Consider the following 19,716-nt stretch of genomic DNA (forward strand, 5'->3'; position numbering starts at 1 on the left):
GCTCCGGATCAGTTCTCTCCCAACTCGTAACTCAACTCTGAACTGCGCATCCCTTCTCATCTCTCAACTACTGAGGTGGGGGCTCGCGCAAAGGGTTTTATTGCCATGCCCTTGGAACCCTCTGGAACTCGCCAGACATTTCTTGCCACGCCCTATCAAGCCATGCCCTCTCAGCCCTGGTTGGCTGTTGCCCTTACCGTCACCGCCTCTGACGCGCTGCTTGACGCGGCCACACCTCGACCTCGCGCTCCTCCCTCTTTCCAGGCCTACCTCGTGGTTACCCGACTAGTTTGAGCGAGCAAAGGGCAGCTAATGCTGCTGGCAGCCAAAGCACCACACACGGAAGGATCAGCCAAAATGGGGCGCGGGATCGAGTTTGCCCATTGATGAAAATGAAGGGTGGCCGCAAAATGAAAAGGACCTAAGCTCAATTCTTTACACAACGCAGATGTCACTAGGGAATGGCCTACTCTTACACATACTATGACATAACTAATTCTAATGGGCCTACGTGTTGCTTGTGGACTAACTATGGGGGGCAAACCTTTAGCCTTTAATGATGTTATATGTACAATCTCAAAACCTCAACAATATATATATTCTGTCTTCTGTCTGTCTTTCTGTTCTGTTAGGCAGGATTCTGTGGTCTTTCTGTCTTCTACCGACTCCTCTCCGGCCTTGCACACCCAGCTCTCTCTGTGCTCTGTCCCCCAAATATTCCTACAGGTCGCACAAGATCTGCCAGCAACCCTCTGATGGTTAAACTGCCGAAATCTCGGCTCTCTGCTCACCTTCACTCTTTCATTCCTCTTTTCTCCCGCCTCTGGAACAAACTCCCTCACTCCCTTCAATCCCACTCCTCCCTCCAGGTCTTTAAAACAGCTGTTCACCACCATCTCTTATCTTCCCCCATCCAAAACCTTGATCTTTTCTACCCCCGCTAATTCACCCCAGATCCACCTTGTTTGAAATTCCAACTTCTTTCCTGGAAGTCCTGGCAGTGTCCATATGTTTTATACCTCTCCCACCGCCCCCTTCCCACGCCCCCCCCCCCCCAAAGCCCTCGCCCTCTCTCAGATCTCTCGATGTCTCCATGTCTCTCGGTCCCTGCTCTCAAATGTTGTGTTTGTGTCCTTCCCCCTCTCTCCCCATCTTGTCTACCGCTCCCTATGTTATATGTTTTATGTGTCGGTTTGTCTTTCTGTGTGATTAATGTTCGCTCTATCACGAGCCTCGACCTTGTATACAAAAAAAAAAAAAAATTGCTACGGTTCTGAGATTTGTATATACTAGGGCATGCCCGTACTATATATATATCTAAAATTATATCCCCCCCCTCTATTTACATGAAATGGTTTGGTCCATGAAATGTTTTGGTTCATTCGCAACGCCAAAGCGAACGGCGAACGCTTTACATGAAATGGTTTGGTCCATGAAATGTTTTGGACCATTCGCAACGCCAAAGCGAACGGCGAACGGCTTGCGAGTACAGTGACAATCCCCCCCCCCCCCCCCCCCTCTATTTACATGAAATGGTTTTTATTAGTTTTAAAACATAGTTTAACGCCAACATAGCGCCAACATAGTTTGCAAACGTGAAATAAATGAATACGCTCTCAAATGTGCCATCCGAGGCAGAGTGTGTTCGCCACGTTCGGCACACGCGATAGCTCGCTGCTCTCTGATTGGTTGAATCGTTTTTTGGACATAGCTCGGTAAGTAATTGTCCGATTAATATGAAACCTTGAAAAGGCACATCCTCGGGTCCCCAGCAATATACCTGGCAAGTTTAAAGTATATCGGACCCGTGGTTGTCGAGAAACAGTGGTCACAGACAAACAAACAAACAAACACACAGAGATTACTGGAATTATAGATAGATATTGCTACGGACTGGGAGCACTCGTATGAAAAGGACTGGCGTGCACACGGCAGTACCGAGAGGACTTGGTCGAGGACTTGAAGAGCGCATTGTTAGCGCCTATTGAACTATTACATATGCAGCCACGCGAGTGATTAACCGCCAGAGCCAGACCTTACCGTTCGCCCCGTAATTATCCCGTACGCGCCAACAACAAGCGGACAGCTCCTGCCGTCTCGACTATTTCATCTACTTCGCGGTGCAAGCTGGGGACCGGAGGGAGAGCTGCCCGGACGCCATCCCTGGACGTGCTGACCTGTTCATCTGCAATCCCCGTGTGAGTGTGTCTGAGTGTGAACGGGCCCGTTTGTCCAGGGAATAAGTTAAGACTGTGATTAAGGACTGCACTGTGTCTTCTTCGTCTGATTATTGTACATCGTGTAAATAAATCTTGTTATTCCTTTTCTTCCAATTCGACCGTTTCTGTGATTTCCATCATTGGGTAAGCGTGGCACGAATAAGAACAGCTTGGATTGGATCGGGGTCTAGTCATTGCTAACAGCTCGGGTCACGGGTTCGCTACCGCTCGGCGTATCCACCAACACCCGTGATTCGGGCGAGGCTTATCTCCTCGTTTCAGGACAGCCTTAGTACTTAGGTAATAGCGAATCTGGTCCTACAACCCGATTTAACGCTGCCCGGAAAGGACGTCATAGGCCTCGGGTCGCGCCTGGTCAGTCAAAGACAAGGGGACTAATCCCCCCTTGGTAAGGGGAGAAGGCTGGCACTGAGATCCGCAACAATATATATATATATATATATATATATATATATATATATATATATATACTGTGTACGTAATATCACACGAGTGGCATGGTACGACAAGGCGAGATGCAGAGCCAAGGGTTCAATTGAAATGGTTTATTGTCTTCAGTATTCTTGATCTTAAATTATTCCTTTAATAAAATGCAGCTTTAAACAACGAGAGCAGCATACATACACCGGAACAATAAACATGGTCAACGGGATTACGCAGACACACAATATACAAGACAGCAATGAAGGCTTTTAGACAACTTCTCTGTACAAGTTTGCATTCACCTTGGGCTTTGTGAAAGTCAGAAATTGGATAATCCTGCAGTATTGCACCATGTATGGTATAAATCGTTTACAGGAATAGATGGAATAGATAGATATACCACCCCTGCACAATTCCTCAGAACCACCACCACCGTGCTGTAAGTAAAAGCCGTGCAAGCCAAGTTACCGGTATAATCAATAGTGTATTTTTTAAAATATCCAGGAGCGGGTGAGGTACACAGCAATGGACGATACATCAGTCCATAGTATAAGAATTATTCCATGCAGTTATCAAATCTGCTGCTCCATGTGGCACTGCCAATAGATCTCTACGCATAGATCTCTCTGTGTCATGAATGTGCACATAAATATTTGTGGCTCTCTCTATCTCTCTCTCACCGATGGCTTCAACAACTACAACAACAACAAATGTACTCACCAGTACCCGGATTGTTGTTAAGTTTTCACAAACACCTGTAAAAAAAACCATGATGCATGTTCGGCATCTGCCCCCTGCACCTGAGGCTCTTCCAATAAATATTAAACCACTTCTACCTCCTTCACATTCGACCCCTTGAATGAATGCACCATAACGTTTCCAAGTTCCAACAGGTAAATGGCTTGGATTGAAAGGGAAATGTTTACCTCGTTGTTCTCGAGTGAATGCCTCACTTGATGATGGTTCAACAACCTCCATGAATCAATCGGGCTTCTCCGTTCTATATATTTGAGCACCTTCTCAAGGTTCGAGTCTGAACAAAATAATATCCATAAATCACTCCAAAACTCAATCTTTTTTCTTGCATAATGTCATCAAGCAACGACACAGTGACAAATGTACTCCAGAGACAAACGTCTGACAAAGACGAAGGACAATAAGCCAACAGTACTCTACAGGCATGCAGGCGTTTAAGAACCTGCCTATAGCATCATTAAATTAGTTATTAATAACCACAGAGGTTTTGACTGTAGGGTTATTTTACAGTGGAAAGCCCCAAATGGGGATTTGAGGATGTGTCAGGTAAAGTGACAATCCCACCAGGTATGTTCGGTTGTAATTTTGTAGGCGGATAAAACGGTGTGTATAACCAGCCAGCTTTGCCCCCAAAAGGACGCCGGAATCCAGCCTTGCGTACGGACAAGGCTGCTGGTTGGAATCTCAACTGAACGGCTGGCTGCTTGATGACCCTGCATCCTGGAGACATTAAATGCACTCAAACCATCAAATCCTTATACTATTTTCAGATACAAGTATCACAGCATATTCCGCAATATTGCACAATCATTGTATATACGAGTTAGCGTTATTAGAGGCCGCTGCACTCTGCTCGTTTGGAGCTGAAGATCTCAAAATGCTGCTTCCAATCCACCATGTAGTCATTCCATCGGTGAAACTCTTCCTTCCATTGCCGTTCCTCCTCATCAAGAGTAGCTGCAGAACATGTGACATGCGTGTCTTTATTATATGTGATATAAACCTGTGGCATATTCGGTAGGCATGTTGTATTTACGGTTTTTCATTTTTCATGGTAGTGATGGAAGCCATATGTAAAAAGGCAAAGTGAGAACAAGAGATGAATAGCCTTGGATGGTGGATGATTAAGACTAGCAGATCAAACTGCGATATGAAGTTTGAGGTGGATCTAATGAACCACCTTTAGAGGCCATTTTTCCCCGCAGAGCAGGGGTTGGCCTTTTTCGGGCACCGTGGTCCCCTTTTTTGAAGCAATGTTTTATGGCCGGATGCCCTTCCTGCCGCCATCCCTGTTAGTCGCCTCTTGCGACACACAGGAAATTACCAGTGAACTGGTACTCAATTTACCGACCTCGGAAGGATGACAGGCTGAGTCAACCTCATCAGGCTGACATCAGGCTGATGACAGGCTGAAGTGGACCTAATGCAGGCATTATAATCATTTTATTTAAAAAACCAACCCACACAAGCCCCACGCGCCCTGAGCCCTGAGCCCGTCAGTTAACCATTTCCCTCCGATAATGACCCCTCTGTGTGAAACAAACCTGAAGTCAAAACCAAAGCTCACTCTATCTGGCCCAATCTAAGCCATGAAAAATCTGCACCATGGCAACAGCTAGCATCCGGTTAGGACTGGACCATTCTAATGGCTCGCATCAAGTGAAGACTGGAGCATAGCAACCAGTTAGGGTTAGGCAGGATAGGAGGATACCAACACTGTAGCACCCAGTTACGACTCAACTATGCCAAAGGCTAGCACCAGGTTAGGACTAGACCATGACAATGGCGGATATCCGGTGAGGATAATGCTGCTGGGAATTATGTCGCCTGACTGATATTGCACTACCAATCGCCCATCTGTAGTGCCTCCCACCCCCAGTGCACCATTATAAGTAGAACTCCAAATGTCTACCTTCCACCCATCCATAACTTACCAAAACCCAATCTTGACTGGGGTCTAGCCCACAACAATGGGCTATCCCTCGGTTAGCACAATACCGCAGGATCAGTGTCATGGTGCTTATCACCCTGTTGGCCGACAACAAGTGGTAGGTGTAAGACAGCATGACCTGAAAGTACTGCTCGACAATAGTCTGATGTCCCCTTGAGAATAGCCAACCCAGCCACACCCCAAGAGCCAAGAGTCGTAGTAATCTGCCGCAGGCTCCCCACAACTGACACAACCTGCTCCCCTCTCTTCTGTGCAGCACAAATCACCATAGCCCTCCTCCCATACCAGAACACGCCATACTCGCACATGGTCGGAGAGCCGCGCCACAGAGACCATGAAGACCAGAACATTACAAGATCCAATAAAAGTGGATTATGCTTCAACTTTTTATGACGAAAGGTAAAATATAATAATTCAGGAGATGATGCAGAGCTGTCAAAATGGTTATAATATCAAGAAGGATCATAATGAGGCAAAGGGGTAAACCATGTGTGTCATAAATATGGAATTTGAGTTCCATACCATTAAATTCTGGAGACATTAATTTCCCTACTGATTCAATGGCACATTCTTGCAAAGAATATTGTTGGATCCTTAAAGCCTGATTGCAGAAAGTGTTGCCAGTTAACCTTCACCAATAAAGGTTAACATGCTCCATGATGCAGTGCCCCCTGCTAGCATGCCACCATAAGGCAATTTTAGTCAAACAATTTTGCAAGACATCAGTTCCAGATGAGGAAGTTCAGAGGTGATCATATATATCATGCCAATGACGACAGATATACCAATCTGCCAGTCAGATATCCAATGCAGTAACTGCTTTCTGTTAACTCCTTTAATATCTCAAACTACAACTTTCACTCATGATTCCACTTCAAAGGAGGAATGTGTATCTACTCCAACATCAACACACCTGCTGTACGCCTTTTGGACATCGACTCTCCAAACCTTGATGTCATCTGGCTTAAGATTTGTCTCCCAAACATCATTATTTTTCTCTGTTTCACTTACTGCTCTCTCAATTCTACAAACTTTCCTTGACTATCTTAATTCCTGCCATGAGGCCATGCCATCCGAACACACTCAAGCAGAATTCCTCTATTTAGGAGACCTCAATGTACACCACAGGGAATGGTTGAAATCTCCTCACACAGATGTTGGGGGAGTTGAAGCTCTTACATTTTCCATTCTCAATGATTTGGAACTAATTATCACCCACCCTACCCATATCTCAGATCACCATGACCACTCTTCCAATACTTTGGATTTCTTCTTCACCTCCAATCCGTTGCATTACAGCTACATAATTTCACCTCCAATTGGTTCTTCTGATCACAATCTTGTGAACATCACTTTACTTACCACCACTCCTCCTCTGACTGCTCCTACTAACGCCAGTATTGACATTTCAATAGCGCAGACTGGACTGGTTTACGAAACATATTTTCTGATTTTCCCTGGAAAGACTATACTGCCTCTCCTTGGCCGATGCCTCTATCTCTGCTGAACGTATAGCTGAAGTTATTGTTGCATGAATGGAGGATTATATCCCCTTCTCTTTCAAGTCTATTAATCTACCAACTCTTGGTTCAATATTTCCTACTCTGCGGCCATTCGTGCAAGAGATGCGGCATATGAGACATGGAAAAAAACTCTTCTTCTAATGGCTAGCATCAAGTGGAGATGAGCAATTGTCTTACTGGAGCTGGTCCGACTCGCATTCAGCTTTCATATCTGCCAGAAATCATTGCAAACATGTTATTCGTGAGGTCAAGCATTCCTTTCCTTCAAAAATTCCTTTATCACAATGGTGAAGACTCATCTAAACCAAAATACTTATCCGGATCTTCTCCAAAATCTAGTCATTTCGTTCTTGTCACACACCGAAACTCTCCACCAAATTTCATCCGAATCCGTCCACAACCTTTTTAGATATCCTGTTCACAGACAAACAGACAGACAGACAAGTAAACAGACGTAGACAGGGTTGAATACATAACCTCAAACCACCTTGGGTGGCAGAGGTAATAAAGCAGAAATTATTTGACGTCATGAATTAATGGGACCGAAGATTCGATACTATTTCGTGAACCCAGGCTGACAGATGAAAGATTCGTTTACTGCCCACAAAATAATCGTTATTTATAACCAGAGATGTGCAAACCAATGAAGTCGTTCACATGGTTCTATGTGAATTACACTTCACATCTCACTCAGATGTGCAGTGTAGCAAACAATGGCTGCGTCTGTTAGAGGTAGTCATGAATGTTAATATGCAACTCAATTTGTTTGCTAGATCAAAAACCTCATAAAGTTGATGTAGTTTGGTGTTCACCCTACAAAGGAAAGCAGGTAACATATGATGTCACTTGGCACAGATATGACTCTTTCTATCTCTCCCTCCATAAAATCTTGATATTGACCAATGCTGAAGAAAACAAAAGTGAAAATCCAACATTTGGCTGAAGTGACTTCCAGTTCTGGGTTCTGCCCATTGTCAGACACCAGCTTCTCTGCTATGAAAAGCTGTTTTCTAAAGAATCTGTGGATAGAGCTGTTCCAGAATTGTCTTATTTGAGTTTTTATTAATTGTTAGTGTTAAGTTGTTGATGTGGTGTATTTGCACATCTTGTTGAGTGCCTCTGTGTGCACTTTTGTACTGAGTTTGTGTGCCTTTGTCCAGGCTCTCATGGACCTCATTCGGGTCTGTTGCCTTGCTCGGGCATATCCTTCACTTCCTCGTTTTCTTTTCATTCCCTCCCATGCTTGTTGCACTGCTGCCAAACTGCCGATGTGTTGATTTTTTCACTCTGTTGCCTTGCTCTTCCATGAGCCTCGACTTCATAGAAAACACAAAGTGATGCATACACTATGATCTGAGTGATGTAATGAAGCGAGGTAGGAATCTTTACTAACCTGTACTTTTAACAAGTTTGGGCATGAAGTCGTTCCAGAAAACACATTGCTGGGTACGATGACCCTGTAGGAGTTGTGATGCTCTTGAACTCAGGTTACGGATATGCGGGTGCTCCCTGCTGTACAGTGGCCATGGCTCATGCTTCCCTCTGCTTCCCGGCTTCCTGTTCACGAAGAAGCAGAAACGAATGTTGGAATCTTTGAATTAATTCAGATGGACATCAATCAAAACGTAAACTTGTGAATGTAAGTATGCATCATTTTCAAAAATAAAGAGAGGTTCTATGTCTAAAGACCCATAATGTATTAAAAGATCATTTCATTGAGATGCTGAGTGCTATGAAAAGGAATGACAGAAATTATTTGAGCAGCTCACCATCTTCATATGTCCCATTCCAGGTAGCCAATGACACCAGCCTCGATATAGCTAACTATTAGGAGAACTGGCAAGGTGTTTAGTCAGATTCGGTTCAGCATCGTTGGTTATCTGGGATTAGTATGAGGTTGACAGTTCTAGAAGTATGTAAAAAGATGTAACACTGTTAACTATAAGTCTTTCATGAACAGGCTTGTCAGACCTCACGTTTGACTGGAGCTGGTTAAAGCAAAAACTTGAAATTTGCTCAGGATACTGGCAATAACTTTCCTATTCATTGGGAACGACACTGTATAATCTTTCACATCTACCAGCAATCAATGCAGGCAGATGGATCACCAGTTTAACATGCGATTGGCAGTCTAACGTTGTCACAGACATGTGGAGGAGAACCTCCTTCGTGTTTCCCAACACAAATATAAACATTTACCCTGGTGCCTGCGTAGCACCAGGGTGAGCGTTTATAGTCGTGTCGAGAAATAAAGCTAGACTGACTATACAGCTCAAAAGAGAATGCACCTCCTAAAAGCTATTCTGTCGGCCCAGAAAAACGAGTCAAACAATACATGTCTCAAAATTGTAACAGAAAATAAATTCACAGGGTAGTCTCAAAGTAATATAAAAAAACAAGAACACATTTGTAGATCAAATTTGTGCAGCCTCTTTCTAATGGTAGACTCGTGCACTTTGACATTAACAGTGGCAAGAGCTACCTGTAGGTCCCATGATGACATTCTGGGGTTCTTAGAGAATTATTTCAGCATCTTGCGGTCTGCTCTCGGGCTGAACTTGCTGGGGCGGCCTGGCCTGGACAAGTTGGCAGTTGTTTGGAATCTTCTCCACTTGTAGATGATCTTCCGGACAGTCGAATGATTGATTTCAAATTGTTTGGAGATCTTTTTAAATCCCTTCCCAGACTCGTAGGCATCTCTAACCTTCTTTCTGAAGGCCTCAGAGAGCTCTTTTGATCTAGGCATGGTGACGCTGCACACTTCAACAACACAGAGCAAACCAAACTAAATGTCTGAGGTTTAAATAAGACAGGTTCCTCCAAGATCCTCTCTAACGATGTTCTAATCATTTGCACCTGAGCTGGTCCACCTGATTCTAATTTTAGGTATTTGAAGTAGTGATAAATGTAGGGGTGTACTTACTTTTTCCACATGCGAAATTTGCATTTATGTTTATTTAAATTATACAATGGACTACAAAATGTAAATGTTTCATGATATTTGTTATATTATATCACCTTTATCTATCAATATTGTTGAAATGAAGATCAAATATCTCGCGCTCGGTCTCGCGAGATCTCGGAGACGGTGGGAGGGATTTTCGAAGCTCCACACGGTCTCCACGTTTTTCGAAGTTAAGTCTGTTCACAATTGTATTTTGTCGAAACTGTATTTATCTTTCGGTGTGTGAAGTTATTGTGTGCAACTTTGGTTGTTTCTCGGTGTTTATCTTTCATAAATTGATCGTCTGTTTGCCGTGTCACGAGCAAGGCCTTTGCCGCGCCGCGAACGATTTGAAATCGAAGTTAAGTGATTGTTCCCATTTGTATTTTCGTTAAAACTGTATTTATTTATGGTGTTGTACGTATATTGTGTCCCGACGAAGATTTTTCGGTGCAAATCTCTCATACCTGTATTGAAAATCGTGTTAATTCGTGTCGTGTCTTGAGGCCTTGTACAGTGTGCACTGTACAACCTTGAGGCTTTGTTTTTCTCTCAGCGGTCCGTCGTTTGTGATCCAATAACTTTCGTTCTCTGTATTCCCAGTCTTTTCACCCATAGCCTACTTCCTTGTGTAAATCTCAACTCAAAAAAAAAAAAAACCAAAAAAAAAAACACATTTCCTTCTCTGTTCTCATTCGTTTATTCATTCTTATTCGTTCGTTCGTTCTTCGACCACGTGTTTCTCCCCCATTTCCCCAGATAGTTTTCACTCATTAACCTTCAATGTTTACACTTTCCCCTCAAGTTATGTATTCCGCCATATTTTATAACACCTTTTTCTTCTTCTTCTTTAAAAGGCTGCTTTCGACTTGCTCACCAAATCAATTCATCCCAAAAAAAATATCCATCTCCTATAGTGCCTTTTTTCTACATTCCCTAAACTCTCCTGCACTCCATCCTCCATCCAGCGTCCTTAAACGTATTTTTAACTCGAAGGTCACAAGAAACTCATTTTGCAATAAATGTTCGTTTCCCATAAATCGTACACTTTCAAAAATCCAATCTCACCCCTCCCCTCCAAATCTTCCCCATAACCCCTCCCCTCCAAATCTTCCCCATCACCCCTCCCCTCCAAATCTTCCCCATCACCCATCCCTTTCAAATCTCCCCCCTTGCCCCCTCCCTCCTAAACTACCCCCTCACCCCTCCCCGCCAAGACGCCCCCTCGCCCCTCCCCTCCTAGACTCCTGCCTCACCCCTCCCCTCCAAATCTCCCCCATATCCCATCCCTTTCAAATCCCTCCCCTTGTCCCTTCCCTCCCAAACTCCCCCCTCACCCCTCCCCCCTCCCCTTCAAATCTCCCCACCCTCATTGCTTCTCAATTTCCCCCCTCTCACTCCCCCTCCTCAAAGCGTCCTCCCCGCTTCTTCCCCCTTCAAACTCTCACCTCCATCTCCCCCAACCTTCTGCCTCGCTCTTCCCCCTCCTCAAATAACACCTCATTGTGGCTCACCCAATCACCATCAAACCTTTTGTCTGCCCCATCCTTCCCTTTCTCCGAGCTATTCTGAAATCTCTGACACACCTTCAACAGCTCTCCCTACCTCTTCCACCTCTTCCACATCTTACCCTACCCCTCCTCCCCCCTGTTCTGTATCTGATGCTCCCCCTTCCTCTTCATTAACGGTATGGACCTCAAACATCCGGGGCCTTCGTTCAAACATAACTGATCTCTCCATACAGGTTGCTTCTGTCAAACCAGACGTGATCTGCTTAACAGAAACTTTCCTCCTTTATGATGTCTCTGATTCCATAGTATCTCTCCCGGGCTACTCCCTCCTCCGGTATGATAGACCTGAGCCTCGTCCTGGAGGCGGGGTTGCTATCTTTATCAAAAACTCTCTTCCTCACTCGCCCTGCACTGCACTCTCTCCACCTCACCCCCAGGAATACCTCTGGCTACGGCTTCCCCTTCGCTCCCACCTCTTGTTCATATGTGTGTTGTACCGTCCACCAAACAGTGATGACTCCATCTACATCTCGCTGTCTGATGATATGGACCAACTTCTATCTACTCATCCCAACTCTCTCTTCCTCATATGTGGTGATTTCAACTGTCATCATGCCAGTTGGCTGGGTGTGGGTACCTCTCTCACCAGCCATGGCTCCTCAGCAAAGGACTTCTGCGACTCACTGGGACTGACACAATCTGTCAATTTCCCGACCCGGATCTCAGTCAACGGAACATCTTCTCTTCTGGACTTGGTTATGACTAACTTCCCTGAAAATGTCTGCTGCTCTTCTTCTGCTCCGATCGGATCATCTGATCATGTCCTTGTTAAAGTGGACATCTCTCTGACCATCCTCAGGGAGCCTACTCAGCGTCGACGAGTCTGGCATTTCACTCAGGCCAACTGGCACGGTCTTCAAGCAGCCATCAATCATCTGGACTGGTCTCCCATCTCTACCACCTCTGACATCAACTCATCCTGGGAATTCTTCCAAAGTAAATTGCTCTCTCTCATGCACAGATTTATCCCATCTCGTCTTCAGTTGTCATACCCTTCCTCCCGTCCATGGTACACGGAATCTTGTGGTGAGGCTGTTGCCCAGAAACAACTTGCCTTCGTCTCCTGGAAAGCAAATCCAACGGAAGGAAATCTCATTTCCTTTCACAAAGCCCGAAACAAGTGTGTGTCCACCCTCAGGAGAGCCAGGAAACAATATCTCTCCATTCTCAAGACCGAACTCTCTTATCTGTCTCCCTCTTCCAAATCCTGGTGGCGTCTGGTCAAATCCGTTTCTGGTGTTTGTTCCCCCTCCATCCCCTCCCTTACCTCAAATGGCTACACAGCTGACTCCGCACGTGAAAAAGCTGAATGCCTCAACTCTGTGTTTGCCTCTAAATCTTGTGTCCCAAACCCATCCCTCTCTGTACCCACCATACCCAGTCGTACCCTGCTGCTCCTGGACTCCGTGTCCTTTCCTCCTGACAAGGTGGAAAAGTTTCTGTCAACCCTCGTCTCTGATTCTGCAACTGGACCCGATGGCATCAGCCCACGGGTCCTAAAATCCTGCTCTGCTGCTCTATCTCACCCTCTCTCTGTTCTCTTCACCCTCTCTTTTGCTCAAGGTCAACTGCCATCTGCTTGGAAATCAGCCAACATCACCGCTTTGCACAAAAAAGGTGCAAAAACAGATCCTAGCAACTACAGACCAATCAGCCTTCTCCCAATTATCAGCAAAGTCATGGAATCCATCATTGCTTCGGATATGAAATCTTTCCTCTTCTCCAATGGCTTGATCTCTGATCATCAATTTGGTTTCAGACCAGGTCACTCTACTCTGGACATGCTGCTTCTGCTGTCTCAACAATGGATGGAGGTCCTCAATGCCAAACAGGAAATTAGAGCTGTCTCCCTCGACATATCACGTGCCTTCGACACGGTCTGGCACCCCGCTCTGCTCACCAAACTCTCCTCCTTTGGTATCCATGGAAATCTCCACGCATGGCTGGCGGACTTCCTCTCTAGTCGTCGTCAACGTGTGGCCCTGAATGGGTTTCTCTCATCTCCTCTTCCTGTTCAGGCTGGAGTTCCCCAAGGCAGTGTTCTGGGCCCCGTGCTTTTTCTGGTCTTCATCAATGATCTCTCTGACTCTCTCGAAAATCCTCTCTATCTCTTTGCTGATGACTCCACTCTCTGCCGCTCCATTCCTCTTCCCTCAGATCGGCAGTCTGCTGCCTCCTCACTCTCTGAAGACCTGGACAAAATCACAGACTGGTCAAACAAGTGGAACATGTCTTTCAATCCTGACAAATCTCACACTCTTACTATGTCTCTCCGAAAAGATCGACTGGACAACCCTCCCATCTACTTTCTCAACAATCCTCTCCAAGAAGTTCTGTCGCTCAAGATTTTGGGTCTCACTATCTGCCATGATCTTTCTTGGGAAAACCACATTTCCAAGCTGGCCTCCAAAGCCAGTCGCCGACTGGGCATCCTCCGTCGTGCGAAGTCCTTCCTCGGCACACCTGAGCTCCTCACCACATACAAGGCTTTCATCCGCAGCTCAATGGAATACTGTTCTCCCCTATGGGCCGGTGCTCCTGCCTCACACCTAGCTCGGCTTCACGCTGTTGAAACCAAAGCTTTCAGAATTATTGGAATCTCCCGCGATGAAGCTATCTCTGAGGGCCTTTCACTCACTCACCGCAGGCAGGTAGGTGGTCTTTCTGTCTTCTACCGACTCCTCTCCGGCCTTGCACCCCCAGCTCTCTCTGTGCTCTGTCCCCCAAATATTCCTACAGGTCGCACAAGATCTGCCAGCAACCCTCTGATGGTTAAACTGCCGAAATCTCGGCTCTCTGCTCACCTTCACTCTTTCATTCCTCTTTTCTCCCGCCTCTGGAACAAACTCCCTCACTCCCTTCAATCCCACTCCTCCCTCCAGGTCTTTAAAACAGCTGTTCACCACCATCTCTTATCTTCCCCCATCCAAAACCTTGATCTTTTCTACCCCCGCTAATTCACCCCAGATCCACCTTGTTTGAAATTCCAACTTCTTTCCTGGAAGTCCTGGCAGTGTCCATATGTTTTATACCTCTCCCACCGCCCCCTTCCCATGCCCCCCCCCCCCCCCAAAGCCCTCGCCCTCTCTCAGATCTCTCCATGTCTCTCGGTCCCTGCTCTCAAATGTTGTGTTTGTGTCCTTCCCCCTCTCTCCCCATCTTGTCTACCGCTCCCGATGTTACAGGAGGGGTGATTAATGTTCGCTCTTTCACGAGCCTCGATCTTGTATACAAAAAATAAAAATAAAAATAAAAATAAAAATAGCTGTATGTTGAAATATGTTGAAAAAGTCAAAACTTTACATGGGGTGTACTTACTTTTTCACGTGACTGTATAAATATATTATTATCTATATTATAATAGCTGTAGATGATTCTGTCTGTCTGTTGGGCGTCTGTCCGGGGTGTGGCTTACTCGGTTTGCAGAGTAGCTCCACCCATTCTGGGAGAGACTTCGCTTCATATAAACAAATATCCACCATTTTATTAACTCGCATAGCTTTGAGGCCTGTTTTGTAGGCCCGTGGTGTCTCGCTCTCTCTCCCAGTTTTATTTCAAATCAAATTCGATATATCATTTCATTTTTCACAGTCGCTAACATAGTTTTAGACTCGGTTGAAAAAAAACGGGAAGAAAATCCGATGAAAGTTGCCGCTTATAGAACGAAATGAATTCTCAAAGGCCTGTAACTTCAAGGCCATTGAGTCTCTCTCACGCCTTTATCTCCAATCTAACTCACCATATGATTTCATTTTTATCGATGGTTTTGGACTCGGTGTCAGCAATAATTGAGAACATTCCACACACGCGGGAAAATGCAGAGGTATATTTTTTAAAATCGCGTCATGATGTATCATACACCGCCCAACATGACACCGACGGCAACGTGTCGACATATATTAAAAATTCGCTTTTGCTTTTCCGTTAAGATATATTACTTTTTCGTTTGATGACAGTCGTCATAAAAACGTCAACAATGATGCCGACATATATTTCTTCATTTTTATTTCATTCAACATTATTATCCGAAAGTAAAATATGTTTCAGGAAATTACCGAGAGATACTTCTTCGTTTTTTAAAATTAGTTATGTGCGCAAACACTTTAAATAGGTTTATTTGAAATCTTTAATTTTCCACAATATAATTTACTTGCCATTTATCATTTGATGATTACGAGACACTTCCTCTTGAGGATCGTGACAATTCATGCGCTGCGTGGAAACTTCTATTTCCAAAATGAATGAGACGATCGATGAAGAACGCAGACTTGAACAGGATGTAGCAAGAAAACGAATGAGACGGGCGAACGAGTCCATCGACGAACGTCAATGCAAACTTGCAGGGTCACCCGTGGGGATCCCACGGGCATGGATGTGTGTGACATTTCGACATATTGAGCTAGATGCTGCACATTCATTTTTACAAAATGGTTACTGGCAAGTCATCAGATCCAGAAATGGTGTAATGAACACAATTTATTTACGCGCAAGCACGAAAGCAAGACGGGCCGATTTCCGATTCCGACGGGCGAGACGGGCCGATTTGGAGCAAGAAAAAGAACGAGACGGGAGAAAAACGAGAGAAACGAGACGGGGAAAGCCGATTGGAGAGGCGAGTGAGGAGCGATTGGAGAGGCGAGTGAGGAGCGATTGGAGAGGAGAGTGAGGATTGATTGGAGGGGAGTGTGAGGTGCGATTGGAGAGGAGTGTGAGGCGCGATTGGAGAGGAGTGTGAGGCACGATTGGAGAGGAGAGTGAGGATTGATTGGAGGGGAGTGTGAGGCGCGATTGGAGAGGAGTGTGAGGTGCGATTGGAGAGGAGTGTGAGGCGCGATTGGAGAGGAGTGTGAGGAACGATTGGAGAGGAGTGTGAGCGGCGATTGGAGAGGAGTGTGAGGCGCGATTGGAGAGGAGTGTGAGGCGCGATTGGATAGGAGTGTGAGGCGCGATTGGAGAGGAGTGTGAGGGGAGATTTGGAGAGGAGTGTGAGGATCGATTGGAGAGGAGTGTGAGGAGTGATTGGAGGGGAGTGTGAGGCGCGATTGGAGAGGAGTGTGAGGCGCAATTGGAGAGGAGTGTGAGGCGCGATTGGAGAGGAGTGTGAGGCGCGATTGGAGATGAGTGTGAGGCGCGATTGGAGAGGAGTGTGGGGCGTGATTGGAGATGAGTGTGAGGCGCGATTGGAGGCGTGTGAGGCACGATTGGAGAGGAGTGTGAGGCGCATTTGGAGAGGAGTGTGAGGCGCGATTGGAGAGGAGTGTGAGGCGCGATTGGAGAGGCGTGTGAGGGATTGGAGAGGAGTGTGAGGGATTGGAGAGGTGAGGGATTGGAGAGGAGAGGAATGTGAGGGATTAGAGAGGAGAGGAGTGCTAGGTGGAGAGAGGAGAGTGTCAGGTGGAGAGAGGGGAGTGTCAGGTGGAGAGGAGTGAGGGGTCACATATTATGTGAAATAAATAAATTGTGTTCATTACACCATTTCTGGATCTGATGACTTGCCAGTAACCATTTTGTAAAAATGAATGTGCAGCATCTAACTCAATATGTCGAAATGTCACACACATCCATGCCCGTGGGATTCCCACGGGTGACCCCGCTAGTATATATATACTTTACCAAAAAAGCACACTGACCCTGTGACATGACACTGACCTCATGTGCATAAATTATTCCAACAAATCACCTCCAAACTGGGAGCCATCCGTGTGGTACTCAAGTGTTTGCAGACTGAGATTAAAGCTCTATGCTCACAAATAGATGAAGGCAGATATGTCGATCTTGATTTCGCCCTTGTTGTGGGCTCATCAGGACAACATATACTGCTGACCGTTTGTTTGTGACCAAACCAAGCCCCTAATAAACACAGATCGAACCCCCTTGACTAACTTGGGAATGCATTGGGGGCAAATATGGAACATTAGGCAGAGGACAGCAAACGTACACCATTTTGTATTTATGGATAGTGCATTGAAAAATGTCACAATTCTATCTATGATATAATCCCTTCCCTTCCTTATAACTAGAACAGCACTCGGTAGAGCACATACCTCCACCAGGCTGAACAGTTTACGTTTTGTATCACATTGATAGGCCAGATCTGCATCCAGACCTGAATAAAAAAAAATATTCGGCTTGTTCTTATCACCTACCCAACTCATCCACCAAGTTTTCTCATAACCCATCCACAACGTTTTGAAATATCGTGGTATATATCGTTTTTGGTTCTATCTCTCAATTGTGAGGAATCACTAAAAATATTATTGTATCCGGGTCTGTATTTTCACCAAAATCTAATCGATTCTTCCTGGTCATACACCCAACCTGTCCACCAAGTTTCGTCCAACTCTGTCCATAACATTTTGAGATATCCTGCTCAAAGACAAACAGACAGACAAACAAACAGTGGTCCACCCTCAGTGGTGAAGGTAATAATCTACATTGCTTTCCACTACCAACTGCAGAATTTTTGGTTATTCTCATGATTCACAAGTGCCTTTTCTTGTCATGTCAACAACCATGAATATGGTGGTGTTAATAAAATTGTTAAAGAACCATTATTTTAAGAAATAAAGCTTCCATTGTGAAGTGCTTAAGAAAGGAATAACATGTAAACTGAATCGGTTTATATTTTTATCTTTTTTGCTCTGCTAATGTTGTGCCAGCTTGAATACCAGACATCCAGGGGTCATGCCAGCTTGCAGCGCCACCGTGCGGCTCCATTCTAGTAGCACGTAACGTTTATCAAAGGTGAGGCGCTGCTGATCGGCACTAGAGATCACTCGGTGTTACTCACTACACTCTGTTCATAAGGTGGTTCTCACTTTCCTGGGAGTCACACTATTTGTGAAAACGTATTGTAGAACTCATATCAATGGTTACAGTTCAAAAAAAAAAGTGTTCTGACTGTTACACAGTGACTGTATTAAACAGTGTGACAAACTCCGAAATAAAGCAACAAATTATGCACCATGATGACAGGTGTATTGGTAGAGACAATGGTAGAGATTGAAATTTGCCTGTTTGACCTTCTTATCTGAGCACACAGCACCTGATGCTGAGATCCCAGATTGAAGTACCGAATAATATGTTAATTTTTCCATTGTCAATTCATGACCTTGTAATTCACAAGTACTTCCTGGTCCTAATGTCTTCGTACTAAATGTGAAACACGAACAAGCTCCTCCACAAGATCACAAAAATGTTCATGTTCCTGACCTTAATAACTAGTGATTGTGATGTATTAAACTTCATCGATCATCATGCTGCGGTTAAGGAATATTTCCCTAACGTTTCACGGAGGAGCGTGCTTATGGCAAAGACAAAATGAAACAGGTTCCTATGCATACAATAGCCTGACTACGGTGTTGGTGCTATTGTGGGTGTTGAGCATGGTTTAACCAAGTGTGCAATCACACAAGAGAAAGCAGTGCCATGTATTGTATCAATCAAACTGAGACAATTGAGGCCAAATGGCATTCCTGTGGATCAGCGCATTGGGACCAAGTGTGTGCTTGCCAGTGTTTATCCATGTTACTTATTTTATCATTACAAGAGTGTTGATGCATGTTGGCCTCCTTCCTGTGATGTGACAGGAAGTAGTCCATTGGGAGAACAGAATACCACTGTTGTCAAATGTGAATATTCGTAGGATGACCTGATTGGGGCAGTAGTACACGTGCTTCCCTTAGGGGCTGGGGTGGTATGTACTAGTGTGATCAAAGCACAAAACATGAATAGAACAGAGAAGAGAGGAGGTAAAAGAAGACAGGGTTTGGAGAAGAAGGTGAGAAAAGGAAAATAAAACGAAAAATATGTTAACAGGGAAAGGAAGTGATGTGAGGAATAGATAGTGGATCCCCATAGCCGAAATATGCACAACTATTGTGCATTTTGCGATATAAAATAATATGAATGATCGCTTTAAGGCCATTTTCCCCGCTAGAGCAGGGGTTAACCTTGCAGGCCCCATGACAATCATGGTTCCCTGTTTGAGGCAATGTTTTTATGGCCGGATGCCCTTCCTGGCGCCAACCCTTAGTCGCCTCTTACGATGCGCAGGGATACGGTGTACCTATTCTAAACCGGGGTACACACCGGGAGACACCGATATGTGATATGTGATAAAAGCACCAGATTTGGCACAGAGATAGACTAATATATTATGAACAAATGTGGATATTGGGGCATCGCAGGTTTGGCTTCTGACGGCTGTGGCAACCATCTTACGAAATGGCCGCCAGTGGTTGCAATGACCACAGACCAGCTGGGGATGGACCAAGACTGCCAACTGTCTGTTCAAGCTGCACGGGAC

The 19,716-nt window shown here is 45.1% G+C and overlaps 1 protein-coding gene across 1 annotated transcript in view; it reads right to left on the reverse strand.

Annotated features, from left to right (window-relative positions):
• Window positions 1-2,770: 2,770 nt before the first annotated feature.
• Window positions 2,771-19,716, reverse strand: part of LOC137432435 (acetylcholinesterase) — a 66,344-nt gene continuing 49,398 nt past the window's right edge. Inside the window, exons 3-4 of the mRNA XM_068124372.2 lie at window positions 8,287-8,450; window positions 2,771-4,376 (exon numbers count right to left, since the gene is read on the reverse strand). Of these exons, the coding sequence (XP_067980473.1) occupies window positions 4,252-4,376; window positions 8,287-8,450 (289 nt within the window). The 3' untranslated portion in view covers window positions 2,771-4,251. The remainder of the gene's footprint in view (window positions 4,377-8,286; window positions 8,451-19,716) is intronic.

This window comes from Myxine glutinosa, chromosome 8 (assembly GCF_964187855.1).
Source record: "Myxine glutinosa chromosome 8, kmMyxGlut1.1, whole genome shotgun sequence".
Lineage (NCBI taxonomy): Eukaryota > Metazoa > Chordata > Myxini > Myxiniformes > Myxinidae > Myxine > Myxine glutinosa.